Below are 21,253 nucleotides of genomic sequence, written 5' to 3'. Positions count from 1 at the left end.
TAGAAATAATATAGGTAATCAAAGTGCAAATAACAATATAGACATAGTATGGTTGATCAAAAGTCGGGCTGGGGCTGGGCAATGCGTCTCCCTCTATCCTTTGAGACAGGAGTACAGAGATACACTTCCTGGTTCTACCCCCCACATTCCCTTTAAAAACACCCGCCTTCCGCATCAGCGGAAAGCCCGCCCCTTACCCCGGCCTGCCGGGTCGCCGATTGGCTGGAGGCGGCCGCCCGTCTGGAAGGGCGGCCAATCGGGGGTCCGAGGGGGGGCGGGGCCGGGCATTGTGACGCAAGCACCGGCCGTTTCGCGGCAAATATTTGGCGCGTAAAAAGCAGCGAGAGAGAAGGAAGGAAGGAGAGAGAGAGAGGGAGAGAGGGTCAGGGTCAGCGGCTGCTGCTGATGGCAGCAAACCCGGACTGGAGTCCAACTCCAAGTATCCTTTTTAAAAGGCTGGGACACTACCCGCTGCAGTTCACAGTCACCGGCTCAGACATTCTCAAACACTAACCCCCCCCCCCTTTCCCTCCCAAAAAAAAAGAAACAAAGCAAAGTAACAACCAGAAACAGCAACAACAATTGCAACATTGACCATGTCCAGGGAAGTGTCAGGGAAGCCCGGGACCTCCGCTGATTCCCTCCGGACCGGCACCGGGCCCGGCCGGCCGCTGCTGATCTTCTCCTCCACCCTCTCTTCTCCACCACCTCCTCCTCCTCCCTCCCCGGCAAGGAGTGGCCCGGTTGAGGCGGAGAGGTCGGGGACCGGGCCCGGTTCGGAGGCGGCTCAGGGCGTCCTGATGTTCGCTGCTACCCCCCTGGGTCCCGGCTCAGCCGAGTGGGGACAGCGGCCCCCCCTCGGGCGCCCGCCGGTAATTGGAGTGTCTGTCTGTCTGTGTGTGTGTGTGAGCGAGAGAGAGAGACAGCAGCCACAGGAGCTTTTTACTGAGTGTGCCATTACAGCTATCCTTGCAGCACCTGGTTATATAGTGTGTGTGTGTTTTATGATATACTTATCTAGCGTTTAAAGCAACATCAGTAACCCAGGAAAGCATTGCTACTGTGATTGAAGACATTTCTCCTTGTTCTTTGTGTGTACATCTGTGTGTATCCTATCGCTACTACCTTAAAGCTGCCTACATCACCAAAAGGACTTTCTTATTATACACTACAAACATTTTCCTATAATGCTGACTGTCCCCTCCTCCTGATGTAAACACTATAAACATTTTCCTGTAATGCTGACTGTCCTCTCCTCATAGAGTCATAGAGATGTACAGCATTGAAACAGACCCTTCGGTCCACCCTGTCCATGCCAACCAGATATTCCAACCCAATCTAGTCCCACCTGCCAGCACCCGGCCCATATCCCTCCAAACCCTTCCTATTCATATACACATCCAAATACCTCTTAAATGTTGCAATTGTACTAGCCTCCACCACTTCCTCTGGCAACTCATTCCATACATGTACCACCCTCTGCGTGAAAAGGTTGCCCCTTAGGTCTCTTTTATATCTCTCCCCTCTCACCTTAAACCTATGCCTTTTGGACTCCCAGACCCCAGGGAAAAGACTTTGTCTATTTACCCTATCCATGCCCCTCATAATTTCGTAAATCTCTATAAGGTTATCCCTCAGCCTCCGATGCTCCAGGGAAAACAGCCCCAGCCTGTTCAGCTTCTCCCTGTAGCTTAAATCCTCCAACGCTGGCAACATCCTTGTAAATCTTTTCTGAACCCTTTCAAGTTTCACAACATTCTTTCCGATAGGGAGGAGACCAGAATTGCATGCAATATTCCAACAGTGGCCTAACCAATGTCCTGTACAGCCACAACATGACCTCCCAACTCCCGTACTCAATACTCTGACCAATAAAGGAAAGCATACCAAACACCTTCTTCACTATCCTATCTACCTGCGACTTCACTTTCAAGGAGCTATGAACCTACACTCCAAGGTCTCTTTGTTCAGCAACACTCCCTAGGACCTCACCATTAAGTGTATAAGTCCTGCTAAGATTTGCTTTCCCAAAATGCAGCACCTCGCATTTATTTGAATTAAACTCCATCTGCCACTTCTCAGCCCATTGGCCCATCTGGTCCAGATCCTGTTGTAATCTGAGGTAACCCTCTTCGCTGTCCACTGCACCTCCAATTTTGGTGTCATCTGCAAACTTACTAACTGTACTTCTTATGTTCACATCCAAATAATTTATGTAAATGACAAAAAGTAGAGGACCCAGCACCGATCCTTGTGGCACTCCACTGGTCACAGGCCTCCAGTCTGAAAAACAACCCTCCACCACCACCCTCTGTCTTCTATCTTTGAGCCAGTTCTGTATCCAAATGGCTAGCTCTCCCTGTATTCCATGAGATCTAACCTTGCTAATCAGTCTCCCATGAGGAACCTTGTCGAACGCCTTACTGAAGTCCATATAGATCACATCTACCGCTCTGCCCTCATCAATCCTCTTTATTATTTCTTCAAAAAACTCTATCAAATTTGTGAGACATGATTTCCCATGCACAAGGCCATGTCGACTATCCCTAATGAGAGTTCTCGGATACACCTGATCAGGTCCTGGGGATTTATTCACCTTTAACCCTTTCAAGACACCCAACACATCCTCCTCTGAAAATGGACATTTTTCAAGATGTCCCCATCTATTTCCCTACAGTCTATATCTTCCATATCCTTTTCCACAGTAAATACTGATGCAAAATATTCATTTAGTATCTCCCCCATTTCCTGTGGCTCCACACAAAGGCCACCTTGCTGATCTTTGAGGGGCCCTATTCTCTCCCTAGTTACCCTTTTGTCCTTAATATATTTGTAAAAACCCTTTGGATTCTCCTTAATTCTATTTGCCAAATCTATCTCATGTCCCCATTTTGCCCTCCTAATTTCTCTCTTAAGTATACTCCTACTTCCTTTATACTCTTCGAAGGATTCACTTGATGCTGATGTAAGCACTATAAACATTTTCCTATAATGCTGACTGGCCTGTCCTGATGTAAACACTATAAGTATTTTCCTATAATACTGACTGGCCTGTCCTACTGATGTGATTAATATAAACATTTTCCTATAATGCTGACTGTCCTCTCCTCCTGATGTAAACACTATAAACATTTTCCTATAATGCTGACTGTCCCCTCCTCCTGATGTAAACACTATAAACATTTTCCTATAATGCTGACTGTCCTCTCCTCCTGATGTAAACACTATAAACATTTTCCTATAATGCTGACTGTCCCCTCCTCCTGATGTAAACACTATAAACATTTTCCTATAATGCTGACTGTCCCCTCCTCCTGATATAAACACTATATACATTTTCCTATAATGCTGACTGTCCCCTCCTCCTGATGTAAACACTATAAACATTTTCCTATAATGCTGACTGTCCCCTCCTCCTGATGTAAACACTATAAACATTTTCCTATAATGCTGACTGTCCCCTCCTCCTGATGTAAACACTATAAACATTTTCCTATAATGCTGACTGTCCTCTCCTCCTGATGTGATTAATATATACATTTTCCTATAATGCTGACTGTCCTCTTCTCCTGATGTAAACACTATAAGCATTTTCCTATAATGCTGACTGTCCCCTCCTCCTGATGTAAACACTATAAACATTTTCCTATAATGCTGACTGTCCTCTCCTCCTGATGTAAACACTATAAACATTTTCCTATAATGCTGACTGTCCTCTCCTCCTGATGTAAACACTATAAACATTTTCCTATAATGCTGACTGTCCCCTCCTCCTGATGTAAACACTATAAACATTTTCCTATAATGCTGACTGTCCTCTCCTCCTGATGTAAACACTATAAGCATTTTCCTATAATGCTGACTGTCCTCTCCTCCTGATGTGATTAATATATACATTTTCCTATAATGCTGACTGTCCTCTCCTCCTGATGTAAACACTATAAACATTTTCCTATAATGCTGACTGTCCTCTTCTCCTGATGTAAACACTATAAACATTTTCCTATAATGCTGACTGTCCCCTCCTCCTGATGTAAACACTATAAACATTTTCCTATAATGCTGACTGTCCTCTTCTCCTGATGTAAACACTATAAACATTTTCCTATAATGCTGACTGTCCTCTCCTCCTGATGTAAACACTATAAACATTTTCCTATAATGCTGACTGTCCTCTTCTCCTGATGTAAACACTATAAACATTTTCCTATAATGCTGACTGTCCCCTCCTCCTGATGTAAACACTATAAACATTTTCCTATAATGCTGACTGTCCTCTCCTCCTGATGTGATTAATATATACATTTTCCTATAATGCTGACTGTCCTCTTCTCCTGATGTAAACACTATAAGCATTTTCCTATAATGCTGACTGTCCCCTCCTCCTGATGTAAACACTATAAACATTTTCCTATAATGCTGACTGTCCTCTCCTCCTGATGTAAACACTATAAACATTTTCCTATAATGCTGACTGTCCTCTCCTCCTGATGTAAACACTATAAACATTTTCCTATAATGCTGACTGTCCCCTCCTCCTGATGTAAACACTATAAACATTTTCCTATAATGCTGACTGTCCTCTCCTCCTGATGTAAACACTATAAGCATTTTCCTATAATGCTGACTGTCCTCTCCTCCTGATGTGATTAATATATACATTTTCCTATAATGCTGACTGTCCTCTTCTCCTGATGTAAACACTATAAGCATTTTCCTATAATGCTGACTGTCCTCTCCTCCTGATGTGATTAATATATACATTTTCCTATAATGCTGACTGTCCTCTCCTCCTGATGTAAACACTATAAACATTTTCCTATAATGCTGACTGTCCTCTTCTCCTGATGTAAACACTATAAACATTTTCCTATAATGCTGACTGTCCCCTCCTCCTGATGTAAACACTATAAACATTTTCCTATAATGCTGACTGTCCTCTTCTCCTGATGTAAACACTATAAACATTTTCCTATAATGCTGACTGTCCTCTCCTCCTGATGTAAACACTATAAACATTTTCCTATAATGCTGACTGTCCTCTTCTCCTGATGTAAACACTATAAACATTTTCCTATAATGCTGACTGTCCCCTCCTCCTGATGTAAACACTATAAACATTTTCCTATAATGCTGACTGTCCTCTCCTCCTGATGTAAACACTATAAACATTTTCCTATAATGCTGACTGTCCTCTTCTCCTGATGTAAACACTATAAACATTTTCCTATAATGCTGACTGTCCCCTCCTCCTGATGTAAACACTATAAACATTTTCCTATAATGCTGACTGTCCTCTCCTCCTGATGTGATTAATATATACATTTTCCTATAATGCTGACTGTCCTCTTCTCCTGATGTAAACACTATAAACATTTTCCTATAATGCTGACTGTCCTCTTCTCCTGATGTAAACACTATAAGCATTTTCCTATAATGCTGACTGTCCTCTTCTCCTGATGTAAACACTATAAACATTTTCCTATAATGCTGACTGTCCTCTTCTCCTGATGTAAACACTATAAACATTTTCCTATAATGCTGACTGACCTCTCCTGCTGACGTGATCAGTATAATCATCTTCGTATTGTTCTGACTGTCCTATCCTGCTGATGTCAATACTCTTAAATATTTTCCTATAATGCTGACTGTCCTCTCCTCCTGATGTAAACACTATAAACATTTTTGTATAGTGCTAACTGTCCTATCCTGCTTATGTAAACCCTGTAACCACTTTCCTATAATGCTGACTGTCCTCTCCTCCTGATGTAAACACTATAAACGTTTTCCTATTCAACCTAGACAATGAAGAAAGCAGCGTAGTGTAGGGTTACATTTCCATCCAAAGGTTTTTGGGGTGTTGTGCCAGATGAGATACTTTCATCTTGGGTGTAGGGTTTTCTGGAGGCTCTTGACTTAATATTTGGTCATTGTACGGATTGTTTGAGCTTTCCTAAGCTGACCGTTTGTCTGTCAGTGTGTTGCTAAGTTATCTCTGACTACCATATCATGTCTATGATCCACATTGTATGTGTGCGTATGAACTGCAAGACATGCAGCAAAACCTTTTTGGGGTTGGGAAGTTAGTCTGTGCAAATAATTCAAGCAGCCCTGAAATTTTAATAAAAAATGCTTAACTGCCTGTGCCATATGTCTGTAAAATCTCCTTACGCTGAATGTTGTAAAAATCTGTCTGGTTCACTCATGCCATTTGGGGCAGGAAATTTGGTGACTTGTAGTTACCTTGTTTGTAACACCAGGCCCACATCAGTGGGGACACACTCTCGCTGCCTTCTGAAGTTATTTAACAAAGCATTATTTCCTGTCAGTCGTCAACTCTTTACCCCATTCCCACCTGGGGCCTTTCAGTAAAGCGATAGGTCTTCGGAGACAGGTTGCAGGGCAACCAATGTTTGAACCACATGGTAGAAAACTGAGTATGTGGGGTTACTGGTGTATTGGAGACACAACTCAGGTCCTAAATGCTGGAATTCCCTCTCTGAACCTGTCTTCCCTTCCCTTAAGACGCACGTTAACCAAGCCTTTGGTCGCCTCTCTGAACGTTGATCCCATACTACTGGTGTCATATCTTCCTGATGAAGATCTTCTGTCCGAAAGGTCAACTCTCCTGCTCCTCAGATGCTGCCTGACCTGCTGTGCTTTTCCAGCTCCACACCTTTTGACAATGAGAGAGAAAATTGTTTGTAACCTCTTGTCTTCCCATGAACTGCTAGCTGTGAAATTGATACACAGCGAGTTGTGGTCAGAAACATTCTTCTGAAAGGATGTTGGAAGCAAGTTCAAAAGTAATTTTCAAAGGAATTTGGATAAAAACTTGAAAAGGAAATCATTGAAAAGGAAATCATTGCCGGACCAATGGGTCAGAGCCGTAGAAGTGGGACTAATTAGCTAGCTTGCTGAGAGAGCGGTGTGCTGCATGAGCCTCACTCTGCTACCAGTCAATAAGATTGTGGCTAACCTAATTATGATGATGATGATGATGCCAAACCCAATTCTATGTGCTCCCCCAATAACTCTCAATTCTGGATGAAAATTGTTGCCCTAGATCTTTTCAGTCTTCACTCTCGATGGAAGGGAATTTTACACAAGGCTGATTCTTGGCTGAGGAAGATCTTGTCTCAGTGTTAAATGGGAGAACCCTTATTTTTAAACTCTAGCCCCATGTTGTAGATTCCTCCATGAGAGGAAACATCCTCTCGGTGTCCATACTGTCCAACCTTTCAATATGATCACCTCACATTCTAACAAATCCCAAAGAGTATAGACACCCTTTCCTCATGAGAAGGGGAGGTGATGGTCGAGAGGTATTATTGTTAGACTATTAATCCAGAAACTCAGCTCATGTTCTGGAGACCTGGGTTCGAATCCCACTGCGGCAGGTGGTAGAATTTGAATTCAACAGAGGGAAAAAAAACCTGGAATGAAGAATCTATTCATGAGCATGAAACCATTGTCAATTGTCAGAAAAACCCATCTGGCTCATTAATGTCCTTGCAGGAAGGAAATCTGCCATTCTCACCTGGTCTGGCCTACGTGTGATTCCAGAGCCACAGCGGTGTGATTGACTCTCTGTGAAATGGCTTGAGCAGGCCACTCAGTTCAAGGGTAATTAGAGACAGGCATTAAATGCTGGCTCCCCAGCCACTCCCGCATTCCATGAGTGAATTTAAAAAAAACCCTTCATCTCAGGAATCAGCTAACTGAGCCTTCTCTGAACAGTTCCAATGGAAGCGATGTTTGAGAATTACAACCTCAACCAGTTCCAATGGAAGGACATCCCTCTTTAAGAAAGGAAACTAAAAGTGTTCATGTTATACAAAGTGCTGTCTCACAAATGCCATACACAGTTGTAGTAGGACTTGCCCACTTTTACTCTCCAAACCCCTTGCAATAAAAGACAACATTGTGCATGCCTTCCCAATGACCTGCTCTTTCTGTGTGCTAGATTTTTGTAATTCGTGTCGAGGGTCACCCAAGATCCTTCTGTACAGCGGCTTCCCGCACTCTTTCTACATTGACACGCACACTCTGCTTTACCATTTCTCCTGCCAAAGTGGACATTCTTGCTGTTTTTTTCCTGCTCTAATGATGGGATTGTATGGAAGGTGCTCGGCCCAGAGGAGGCGGGGACTGAGGCGGTAGTTTGTGAGCGAGTTGGTTTCTCACCCGGCTCCTTCCGGTGCTCTTTGCAGGTGAAGAGGAAGTTGGAGCTGGAGAGTGATCATCAGTATCTGGCCATGGAGATGGTGAGCCCCAGAGGGAAAGGCAAGTCTTCAGGGAGAGGTATGGTGCATTTTAATGAAACCCGTGACTGTGCCTTGCTTTGTAACATGTGCAATGCCCCAGCTGTCAAAGACTCCAGCCCTCCAGTATCATCTCCCCTACCTCAACAAGCTTTAGAGTGCACCTGGGTCTTTGCACTTGGTGCCAGGCCCTCATTGGCAACGGCCTGAGATTGGGTGATTGTTCGTCTCTTCTGATTAGAAGATGAGATGTGGTTGTAGTTGGTCTCCCTCATTATTGGCTGGGCAGCGGACCAGTACTAGAGACAGTAAGGACAGCAAATGCTGGAGGTCAGAGTCAATAGATGTGAAGCTGGAAGAGCACAGCAGGTCAGACAACCTCCAAGGAGCAGGAGAGTCAACATTTTGGCCCGAAACCTTTCATTGGGACTGACAAAGGGTTTTGACCCGAAATATTGCCTTTCCTGCTCTTCAGATTTTGTCTGGCCTGCTGTTTTCTTCCAGCTTCATATCTATTAACTGGAGCAGATCCGTGCCTGATGGCCACTCTGCCCATTGTAGCTGTGCTAGTTTGCCAGATTTGAAGGCTGATGTTTCCACTCAAGCTGTGCCTGGGCCCCTTCTCCATCACTGTCCCTGCCTCAGCTCAGTTTCATTCACACCTCTTGTTAACCTCCCACCTCGATATTCCAAAACTCTCAGGGCTCGGCCTCCTCTGTAACAGCAGCTCAACATAAACTGCTTGTGCTTGAGCTTGGATTTGTTCCTGTATACCCACATGTCCCAGACCTACATCATCTCCTGTCCAGCAACACACTGATTTCAAAGTTCTCGCTCTCACCCTTGTCTCTGAGCTCGCTCCTCCTGACCCCTTGCCACCACCCGCACCTCAACAGCCCTCATAGTCCTCTCTGTGTATCTCGCGTTCTTACCTCTGACACAGGCCTGATTGCTTTCATTTCTCAAATTAAAAATCACACAACACCAGGTTATAGTCCAACAGGTTATAGCCACACAACCACCTGATGAAGGAGCGGTGCTCCGAAAGCTAGTGCTTTCAATTAAACCTATTGGACTATATCCTGGTGTTGTGTGATTTTTAACTTTGTCCACCCCAGCCACCGGCATCTCCAAATCATGCTTTCATTTCAACATTACAGCCTTCAGCTGCCCGTGTCCCAAACTCCAGAGTTCCCCTGAATCTTTCTCCCTATCCTGGGGTGGCACCTTGGCTCAGTGGTTAGTACTGCTGCCTCACAGCGCCAGGGATCCAGGTTCGATTCCCCCCTCAGGTGACTGCGTATGCAGTTTGCGCATTCTCCCCGTGTCTGTGAACGTTTCCTCCATAGTGCCCAGGAATGTGTAGGCCAGGTGAATTAACCATGGGAAATGCAAGGTTACATTGATAGGGTAGGGTGGTGTGTCTGAGTGGAATGCTCTTCAAAGGGCCAAATAGCCTGCCTCCACAGTGTAAGGATTCTATGATTTAGGGTGTTCCTTAAATCCCACCAAGCTTTTGGTCAGCTCTCCTGATTTCCCCTTGTGAGGCTGAACATCTTTTACTGCAGTGAAGCTGCTACATATCAGCATTCTGTTTAGGAGTAGGCCATTTGGCCCCTTGGATCTGCTCTACCATTTAATATGATCAGGATTTGATTGTGACCCCAACTCCCCATTTTCCCGCCTACACCTAATAATCTCTTACTCCGTTCCTTAATATGAATCTTTCGACATGGATGGCACGGTGGCTCAGTGGTTAGCACTGCTGCCTCACAGCGCCAGAGACCCGGGTTCGATTCCAGCCTCGGGTGACTGTCTGTATAGAGTTTGCACATTCTCCCCATGTCTGCGTGGGTTACCTCCGGGTGCTCCGGTTTCCTCCCACAGTCCAAAGATGTGCAGGTTAGGTGAATTGGCCATGCTAAATTGCCCACAGTGTTAGGTGCATTAGTCAGGGGTAAATATAGGGTAGGGGAATGGGTCTGGATGGGTTGCTTTCTGGGGGGGTCGGCGTGGACTTGTTGGGCAGAAGGGCCTGTTTCCATACTGTGAGCTACCTAATCTAATCTGTCTTCAGTCTCTACTTCCACTGTCAATGTGGAAGAGAACTCCAAAGCCTCATATGACTGTTTAGAGAGGGAAACTTTCACCCTATCTGAGTCTTAAATCGGTGATCTCTAATCGAAAAATACGTTCCAGACTCTCCCATAACAGGAGAACCCTGTTCACATCCACCCAGTGAAGACCTCTCTGGATCTGGTGTGTTTCATAGAGTCATAGAGATGTACAGCATGGAAACAGACTCTTTGGTCCAACTCGTCCATGCTGACCAGATATCCTAAATTAATCTAATCCCATTTGCCAGCACTTGACCCATATCCCTCTAAACCCTTCCTATTCATATACCCATCCAGGTACTTTTTAAATGCTGTAATTGTACCAACTGCCCCATTTCCTCTGGCAGCTCATTCCAGAAACTTGGCTGTTTGTGCTACATTCCCTTGACAGTCCATCACTCTCTACATTTTCCAAAACAGTATACTTGGCATCTTCTGCTTTCAAACAGCAGCAGAAGCAAGGCTAGCCTATGCAATCCTTCCACACGAATTAACCAGGTTGGATTCCAAGGCAGTAGTCTGGTAAACCATCTCTGAACTGTTTCCAATGCATTTCTGTCATTCCTTACTAAGGTGACCAGTGTTGTGGTTCTGTTCGCCGAGCTGGGAATTTGTCTTGCAAACGTTTCGTCCCCTGTCTAGGTGACATCCTCAGTGCTTGGGAGCCTCCTGTGAAGCGCTTCTGTGCTGTTTTCTCCGGCCACTATAAGGTGACCAGTAGTGTACAGATGTGGTTAACTGAAGCATCGCCTTCCTACGCTTGTATTCAATTCCAGTGCAAGTTCTTGTTGAATGATCAATGCTGCAAGTGGGACCCCCAACCCCGATGTTGTGCTGGACTCTATACAGTGCATAGGGCGATCTGAACTTGCAGATGAGATGTTAAACCAAAGCTCTGATCTGGCCTCCCAGGTGGATGCAGGTGGTCCCCAGCGCTAATATGAAGAAAAGTGTAGGGGAGTTTCCCCTGATGTCCTGGCCAATATTTACCAATCCATATCACTTCAAAACCAAGCAAATTATCTGGATATTGTCATCCTGTTATTTGTAGGAACTTGTGTTCTTCACCAAGTGCTTTGGAATGTTCTCAAGTTATGCATCAAACTGCATAGATTCCTGTTGGACTTAGTCCTAAGATCTTAAAAATAATGATGCATTGGTGTTCATTTTACAAATCTTCCTTGATTCAGGAGCTGTCCTATTAGATTGGAAGACAACACATGTAACCCCTTCATTCGGAAACAAAGGGAGACAGAAAGCAGGAAGCTACAGGCTGGTTAACTTCTTTACCTGTCTTTGGGAAAATGTTAGAAGGTATTCTTAAAGAGGTTATTAACAGGGAACTTGGATAAGTTCAAGGTAATTGGGCAGTCAGTATGGTTCTGTGAAAGGGATATCACATCCAATCAAACTGTAGAAGTCCTTTGAGGAAGTAATATGCTGTGAAGAAAGGGATTTCCGGAAATTTTGATGTCAAAGGTTTTTACTGAAAATAAAAGGTTGTGGTTTTGGAGGTAGGATATTAGCATGGATAGAACAGGAAGCAGAGCTGGCATAAATGAGAGGTTGCTGGAAAAGCTCAGCAGGTCTGGCCACATCTATGAAGAGAAACCAGTGTTAATGTTTCGGCTTCTGAGGACCCAAAATGTTAACTCTGATTTCTCTTCAGAGATGCTGTCAGACCTGCTGTGCTTTTCCAGCAACTTCTGTTTTTGTTTCTGATTTACACATCCGCAGTTCTTTCGGTTTTTATGGGCATAAATGAGTCTTTCTTTCAGCTTAGAAAGCTATGAAAAGGAGTGTACCGCAGGGATCGGTAATAGGACCTCAACTGTTTACAATTAGTGTAAAATGACGGTAGATGTGGAAAGGATCTTTCCTTTTGTGGGAGAATCTGCAACTAGGGGGTCACTGTTAAAAACCCACGTAAAACAGAGGAGACAAATTGTTTTTGCCCTCAAGTTGTTGGAAACCCCTTCTGTAAAGGTTTTAAAAAAGGAGTGCTGGAATACTTAGAAGGTAGAGGTGGATTCTCTGTTTGGTAAGTAGGTGAAAGGTTACCAGGATAGATGGGAATGTGGATTTGAACTTACAATCAGCATAGCCCTGACCTTCTGAATGGTGAAGCAAGCTCAAGAGGCAGGATGGCTATCTTTTTAAAAAGTTTGTTCTCAGTGAGGCTGGGCTGGCATTTATGTTCCAGAGGGTAGGTAAGAGTCAACCATATTGCTACGAGTCACATGTAGACCAGACGAGATAATCATTAGAATCTTAATTCCAGATTTTGTTTTCTTCCTGGTTCATCTGCCATGGCAGGACACGAACCTGGGTTGCCAGAAGGTTATTTGAGTCTCTGGATTAATAATACAACTAGGCCATTGTCTCCTCTCTATCCCTGATCCTAATTCATAGGCTGATGCGCTTAATGGGAAACTAAATAACCATTGAGTGAGTGAAAGAAATGGAAGGTTGTGCTTCTAGAATTAGATTTAGATTTAGATTACATTACAGTGTGGAAACAGGCCCTTCGGCCCAACAAGTCCACACCGACCCACCGAAGCGCAACCCACCCATGCCCCTACATTTACCCCTTACCTAACACTACGGGCAATTTAGCGTGGCCAATTCACCTAACCTGCACATCTTTGGACTGTGGGAGGAAACCCGCACAGACACGGGGAGAACGTGCAAACTCCACACAGTCAGTCACCTGAGTCGGGAATTGAACCCGGGTCTCAGGCGCTGTGAGGCAGCAGTGCTAACCACTGTGCCACCGTGCCGCCCACCATTTCTGCTGCATTTTTCATGATCCCTTGGTGCTCCATAGCCGATGAAATACTTTTTGACGTGTGGTCACTGTGGTAATGCAGGAAATGTCGCATGTACAGCAAGCTCCCACAAACAGCAGTCTGTTAAAGGCCAGGTATTCTGTGTTTGGGATGTGGATTGAGGGTTGACTATTGACCAGGACATAGTGTCGTAGGGTATTTAACATGACCCCAGTGGGTCGGTGGGGTCTTGGTTTAGTGTCTTATCTAAAAGAAGGTACCTTCGGCTGCGCAACACTCCCTCAGTGCTGCCCTGGAGTGTCTGCCTTGTATTTGTGCTCAAACCCTGCACTGGGTCTCAGAGGTGTGCACTGAGCTGTGGCTGATAATGAGATGAAGATGGTTGGGGCAAAGTGTGAGGCATGAACATCAGCCTTGGGCCAGTTTTGTGCTGTATGTTCTCTGTAATTCCATGCAAGCTCTTTTGGTCTTAGGTCTGAAATCCCCAGTGGAGAAGACTCGATATGACACGTCCCTGAGCCTGATCACTAAGCGGTTTATCCATCTGTTGGCACAGTCTCCAGATGGCGTACTGGACCTGAACTGGGCAGCACAGGCCCTCGAAGTTCAGAAGCGCAGAATCTATGACATCACCAACGTCCTGGAGGGCATCAAACTCATCGCCAAGAAATCCAAGAATCACATCCAGTGGCTGTAAGTTGCATAGTGGACACTGAACCTCTTTGCTGTGATCCTTTGAAGCATCTGCATCATGAGATAAGGTAGTGTAGAAGGAGACTATTTGGCCCATCACACTTGTGCTGGTTCTTTGATAGGCTATCAACTTAATCCCACTCCTCTGCATTTGCCCCCTTACTCGGGTATTAGATCGATTCTCTTTTGGGGCGAATCTGTTTCCTTCACCCTTTCAGGTGCTGTGCTCCAGCTTAATGCAGGAAATAATTTCTCCTCAGCCCTGCCCTCTGATTGTTCAACCAGAATCTGAAATCTGCCTTCCCTGGATGCTTCTTCATGCTGCGTCGTAGCAAAGCTTGGTGTGTGGCTGAGCTCACTGATCTCCCACCCAGAGCCATGCCATCGCTGGTCTCAGCTCCCAGGGTTTGGCTGAGAGGAGGGGCTGGTAGCGATGGTCCTGGCAAAGCGGACCGTGTTGTTGTCGTGTGCCCGGTGATGACCCAACGCACCCCGACTCACGCGATGGTCAGTGGCTATCTCCTGTCTAAGCAAGATGACGGACCACACAGCGAATTGAATGGAGGGGTGGGGTGAAAGTGTCTCACGGCGCAGTGAAGAGAGCAATCTGATAAAGGCAGGTTCTACCACCAGTGTTATTATAACTGTGCATTCTGGGGTTGGAGTCATTTCAATAACTGCAGCTGTAAGACACTCGATCTTTACTGCAGCAGTTTTACAGCATGGAGAACACTCCCTGACTCCATGGATCTTTCCAGAGCCGAGTCTTCTTAGACTCTCTGATCACATGATTGTATGTTGCTTCCTTCTATGACATGCAAAGGTAACCGTTTGTGGAACTTCGTCTCATATATCCCTGTTGCCCTGTGGTTATTAGGTGTCGTTATGGGTTGTTGGGTTGTTTTCAGGTGTTGGTCTAGGCACTTATTACCAAGGTGGCACATGCCAGAGTACAGATTTGTCCCACATGTTTGAGCGAAAGGGAGAGGTTGAATAGGCTGGGGCTGTTTTCCCTGAAGCATTGGAGGCTGAGGGGTGACCATATACAGGTTTCTATACAGGGGCATGGATAGGGTGGATAGCCAAGGTCTTTTCCCCAAGGTAAGGAAGTCCAAAACTATCATGGCTACCATGGGCAGCACAGTGGCTCGGTGGTTAGCACCGCTGCCTCACAGCGCCAGGGACTCGGGTCCGATTCCACCCTCGGGCGACCGTCTGTGTGGAGTTTGCACATTCTCCCCGTGACTGTGTGGGTTTCCTCCCGAGTGCTCCGGTTTCCTCCCACAGTCCAAAGATGTGCAGGTCAGGTGAATTGGCCGGGCTAAATTGCCCGTAGTGTTCGGGGATGTGTAGGTTAGGTGCATTAGTCAGGGGAAATGTGGAATAATAGGGTAGGGAATGGGTCTGGGTGGGATACTCTTTGGAAGGTCAGTGTGGATTTGTTGGGCTAAATGGCCTGTTTCAACACTGCAGGGGTTCTATGATCCTATGATGACTCTAGAGGTCATAGGTTTAAGGTGAGAGGGGAAGGATTTAAAAGCGACCTGAGGACCAATTTTTTTATACGGGGTGGTGCATGTATGGAATGAGCTGCCAGAGGGAGTGGTGGAGGCTGGTAAAATTACAGCATTTAAAAGGTATCTGGGTGGATACATGAATAGGAAGGGTTTAGAGGGATATGGGCCAGGTGCTGTCAATCTGGTCAGCATGGATGAGTTGTGCCAAAATGTCTGTTTCATTTTCTCTCTCTCTCTCTCTCTCTCTCTCTCTCTCACACACACACACACACACACACACACACACACACACACACTTTAGCCAATTACGTAAATCTCAGAGAGGTTACAGTGCAGTGCAGGGCTCCAGAATGATATTATGGTAGGAGGGTAATATGATGTTCTGAGATCAAATTTCATAAACGAGCTTTTTATTCCCTTGAATGTAGTAAATCACGATTAATGTCTTGATCAAAGGAATTAGCAGCATAGAGAGAGAGGATAAACTCTTTCTGCACTGATGTGGAGAAACTCCCTTAAACTCCTGAACAAAGGAGCCTAACTTTAAAATAAGTGCAGCACCACATTGGGTCACCTCAGATCACACAGGTGTTGGAGCAAAACAAAGCCATTCAGCCCATCCAGTCTGAGCTGTTGTTCAGTGGGATCCTGTCTGATCTGATAATCCTCAACTCCACTTTCCTGCCTATTCCCCATAACCCTTGATTCCCTTGCTGATTAAAATCTTGACTATCTCAGCCTTAAATATACTTAATGACCCAGACAACAGCCCTCTGCAGTAAAGAATTCCATAGCTTCATAACTTCTGAGGAAAGAAATTCATCCTCATTTCTGTCTTAAACGTGCGATTCCCTTATTCTGAGATTCTGCTCTCTGGTCATAGACTCTCCTGTAGGATGAAAACAACTTTTCCCATCTACCCTGTCAACTTAAGAATCTCATGTTTCAATAAGGTCACCTCTCATTCTTCTGAGTTCAGTGAGTGCAGACCCAATCTACTCGACATCTTCCCCATAAGAAAGCCCTCCTGACCTGGGTTCAGCCTCCAACACCAATGTGGCTTTGCTTAGATAAGTGGCTCAGAGCTGTTCACCATATTCCATCTGTAGTCTGTCCAGTGCACCTTACAATTTTAGTAAGATGCCCCTACTTTTTTCTTGCATTCTCTTTGAGATAAACACCAACATGCCATCTGCCTTCTGTACTACCCACTGAACCTGGAGCGATACTGTTAAATTCGGGACTATAAACCAACTGACTCCCACAGTTCCCTTGAGTATACACCCTCTCACCCTGCTTCCTATAAAGACTCTATTCATATCTCACAGTTTCTCAGTCTCCAACACATCCTTTCTGATGATGTGACCTTCCATGGTGGGTCCTCAGAAATATCTACCTTTATCCTGAACCCAGGATTCCCCACCATTGTGGTTGACAGGGCCCTCAGCTGTGTCCAACTCATCTCCTTCCCCTCAGCCCTCATCCCATCTCCTCCCTCTCACAGCACCGATAGCAACACCTGGTCCTCCTTTATATCCCACCAGCATCCACATCAAAAGGATCATTAGCCACCTTATCGCCAACTCCAATGGAGATGCCACCACGAGAGACATATTTGCTTCCCTCTGTTGTCAACATTCCACAGGGACTATTCCCTCTGGGACACCTTGGTCCACATCCAACACCTCCCCACAGCACCTTAGATAGAGCCATACAGTATGGAAACTGACTCTTTGGTCAAACCACAGCAGATGTAACACTTGCCTGTTTACTTCCTCCCCCTCACCATCCAAGGCCTTAGGCACACCCTTCAGGTGGAACAGCAATTTACCTGCACTGCTCCATCTGGTCAACTGTATTCACTGCTCACAACGTGGCTTCCTCTACACTGGGGAGATGAAATACAGATTGTGGGACACTCACGCTTATCCACAAAAATGACCCCAAGCTTCCTGCTGCCTGCCACTTCAACACATCGCTGTGAACCCTGGTCAACTTCTCTGTCTGGGCTTGCTGGGTAATGCTCTAGTGGGGCTCAGTGCACGCTGGAAGAATAGCACCTCATTTTCTGATTGGGAACCCTGCAGCTTTCAGGACTTGATATTGAGTTCAAAAATGTTAGCGTCTGTGTACCTTCTCCTGTGTCCTTACCACAACCCCCACACACTAGGCCTTGTCATCACAAAGGCTGCTTTCACCATTTTCACCCACTAATGGTCCCCATTAATAGCTTTCCTTTCTCCTGGCTCACCGCTGGCCATTCCTTTGTTTGCCCAACGATTTTTCCTCTCTCTCTCTCTGGGATCCATGTCCACCTTCATTTCCACATTTACTCCCTCCCCCCACCACCCTTCAGCATATATACCAACCTAGTCCAAGCTAAAATCAGTTCTGAAGAAGGGTCACTGGACCTGAAACGCTGCCACTGCTTCCTCTCCACAGATGCTGCCAGACCTGCTAAGTTTCTCCAGCTATTTTTGTTCATGTTAGTGATGGTACTTCTGCGACTGAATGTTGGTGGTGGGGGGACCGAAACATTTGTGGACGTGATGCCAATCATGCGGGCTCCTTTGTTCTGAATGATGACAAGTTTCTTGAGTGTTGTTGGAGCTGCCCCCATCCAGGCAGGTGGGGAGTGTTCCATCTCACGCCTGACTTGTGCCTTATAGATGGTGAACAGGCTTTGAGGAGTTGGGTGGTGTTACTATCTGCAGAAATCCTAGCCTCTGACCTGCTCTTGTAACCACATTTCTTATATATCTCGTTTAGTTCAGCTTCTGGTCAATGATAAACACGAGAAAATTAGTAGTGGGACTTCAGTGATGGTAATGCCATTGAATGTCAAGGTGCGATGGTTAGATTCTCTCTTGATGGAGATTGTAATTGTCTAGCACTTGTGTGGTGTTAGTGTTATTTGCCACTTGTCAGTCCAAGCCTGGATATTGTCTGGGTCGTGCTGCATTTGTTCATGGACCACTTCAGTATCGGAGGAGTCGGGAATGGTGCTGAACGTTGTGCAATCATCAGCGAACATGCCCATTTTTGACCTTATGATGGATGGGAACGTCATTGATGAAGCAGCTGAAGATAGATGGGCCATGGATATGACCCGGTGGGACTCCTGCAGAGATGTCCTGGAGCTGAGATGACTGACCCCCAACAACCGCAACCATCTTCCAATGTGTCAGGTATTGCTCTGACTATGGGAGAGTTTACCCCTGATACCCGTTGATTCCAGTTTTGTTAGGGCCCCTGGTGTCACTATTGGTCAAATGCAGCCTTGATGTCAAGAGTTGCCACTCTCAACTCCCCTCTGCAATTCATCTCTTCTGTCCATGTTTTTTGAACTAAGGCTGTAATGTGATCAGGAACTGAATGGCCCTGGCAGAAACCAAACTGGGTGTCACTGAGCAGGTTATTACTGAGCAGGTGCTGCTGGATAGCACTGTTAATGACACCTTCCACCACCTTACTGATGATTGAGACTAGGCTCATTTGATAATTTCTAAGATAGCGAGTTTTGTGAATATTTGTAGCTCAGATTAAGGTTCTGGATGTTGGGTTGCTCGCTGAGTTGGAAGGTTTGTTTTCAGACATTTTGTTACCATACAAAGTAACAACATCAGTGAGTCTCTAATGAAGCACTAGTGGTATGGCCCATCTTTTATTTATGTGTTTAGGTTTCCTTGGTTTGGTGATGTCATTTCCTGTGGTGATGTCATTTCCTGTTCTTTTTCTCTGGGGGTGGTAAATGGGGTCCAAGTCAATGTGTTTGTTGATAGAGTTCCAGTTGGAATGCCATGCCTCTAGGAATTCTCATGCGTGTCTCTGTTTGGCTTGTCCTAGGATGGATGTGTTGTCCCAGTCGAAGTGATGTCCTTCCTCATCCGTATGTGAGGATACTAGTGAGAGAGGGTCATGTCTTTTTGTGGCTAGTTGGTGTTCATGTATCCTGGTGGTTAGTTTTCTGCCTGTTTGTCCAATGTAGTGTTTGTTACAGTTCTTGCAAGGTATTTTGTAAATGACATTAGTTTTGTTTTTTGTCTGTATAGGGTCTTTCAAGTTCATTAGTTGCTGTTTTAGTGTGTTGATGGTTTGTGGGCTACCAGGATGCCAAGAGGTCTGAGTAGTCTGGCAGTCATTTCCGAGATGTCTTTGATGTTGGAGAGAGTGGTTAGGGTTTCTGGAGATGTTTTGTCTGCTTGTTTGGGTTTGTGGCTGAGAAATCAGCGGGCTGTGTTCATTGGGTGCCCATTCTTTTTGAATACACAGTATAGGTGATTTTCCTCTGCTCTGCTCTGCACAGTAGTTCCTCTGTGTTGCAGTATGTGGTGGCTCGTTGAAATAATGTTCTAATGTTCTAATGCAGCTTCATTGTAGCCTGTATGTGTTGTTTTCCAGTAGACGCTGGTTTGAAGTTCCCCATTGGCTGTTCGCTCTACTGCGACATTTAGGAATGGCAATTTGTTGTTGTTTTTCTCCTCTTTAGTGAATTTTATGGCAGTAAGGGTATTATTGATGGTCTTAAAGGTTTTTTCTAATTTGTTTTGTGATGAGGAAGGACACCACTTCGACTGGGACAACACATCCATCCTAGGACAAGCCAAACAGAGACACACACAAGAATTCCTAGATGCATGGTATTCCAACCGGAACTCTATCAACAAACACATCGACTTGGATCCCATTTACCACCCCCTGAGAGAAAGAACAGGGCATGACATCACCAACCCAAGGAAACCTAAATCTATAAATAAAAGGTGGGCCATGCCAACAGTGCATCTCTGGAGGCTCACTAATGATGTTACCTAGTATGATGACGAAACATCTGAAAATGAACCTTCCAGCTCAGCGAACAAACTTACATCCAGTTTCAAAGATAATTGATGAGCCCACTGGTGGATCTACAGACTGTGGCATTATTGGGCAAGTGGGGCTTGACCCGTTGGGGAAATGAATTCTTTGGAGGTTTGAGAACTCCCTCCGAAACCTGGACTTTGTCTTCAACAAAACCTTTCCCTATGATCGGTGTCTTCATGACTGAGAGTTCTCTTGGCCACACACCAGATCTTGCGTGAGCCAGTAGGAATCTGTGAACTCTTCAGGAGAGCTTTGGGGACATTCCCAAAACATTTCCACTGGTCCTCCTGGGAATTTCCTGCCACAGCCGAGTTTAGAGCAGTGCAATTGCTTCAGGAATCTCGTGTCAGGCGCTCGCCGATTGGCTGCTCCCACTGAGGATGTGTTTGAGTGGTTTGATGTTGGCCATGTTGACTTTGGAGTGGACGTGTTTCCGTGGAGGTGCCCTGTATTGGAAGGCTTTTGTTCCCAAGCCATCAGATGTTGCTGTAGCGATAATGAGATGATTTGTGTTCTGTGTTCGTGCTGTCTTTTCCCTCTCCTCCAAATGATTGGGGTTCCATTTTGTTCTGTCCCTAACTGCGGCCACGCTTTCCTGCTGCCAGTTCTCCACCCATCTCTGTGCCAATCCGAAATACAACCACTTCACCATTCTGAGCACCTTGTGGTTCTTAATATCAACAGAACAGTAATCGACCATTCAACCCATCAATCATAGATGTACAACATGCAAAAAGACCCTTCAGTCCAACTCATCCATGCTGACCAGATATCCTAAATAAATTTAGTCCAATTTGCCAGCACTTGGCCCATATCCCTCTAAGTCCTTCCTATTCATTTACCCATCCAGATGCTTTTTAAATGTTGTAATTGTACCAGCCTCCACCACTTCCTCTGGCAGCTCATTCCACCCTCTGTGTGAAAAAGTTGCTCCTTAGGTCTCTTTTATATCTTTCCCCTCTCACCCTAAACCTACGCCCTCTAGTTCTGGACTTCCCCACCCCAGGGGGAAA

At 45.4% G+C, this 21,253-nt stretch overlaps 1 protein-coding gene across 1 annotated transcript in view; it reads left to right on the top strand.

Moving 5' to 3' along the window:
• Positions 1-368: 368 nt before the first annotated feature.
• LOC140462874 (transcription factor E2F1-like) overlaps positions 369-21,253 on the top strand; it is a 35,910-nt gene continuing 15,025 nt past the window's right edge. Inside the window, exons 1-3 of the mRNA XM_072556286.1 lie at positions 369-872; positions 8,214-8,304; positions 13,644-13,863. Coding sequence (XP_072412387.1) covers positions 597-872; positions 8,214-8,304; positions 13,644-13,863 — 587 coding nt within the window. The 5' untranslated portion in view covers positions 369-596. The remainder of the gene's footprint in view (positions 873-8,213; positions 8,305-13,643; positions 13,864-21,253) is intronic.

The sequence above is a fragment of the Chiloscyllium punctatum genome, chromosome 37, assembly GCF_047496795.1.
Source record: "Chiloscyllium punctatum isolate Juve2018m chromosome 37, sChiPun1.3, whole genome shotgun sequence".
NCBI lineage: Eukaryota > Metazoa > Chordata > Chondrichthyes > Orectolobiformes > Hemiscylliidae > Chiloscyllium > Chiloscyllium punctatum.
Note: the sequence above shows the minus strand (reverse complement) of the source record. Positions and strands in the feature narration are given on the sequence as shown.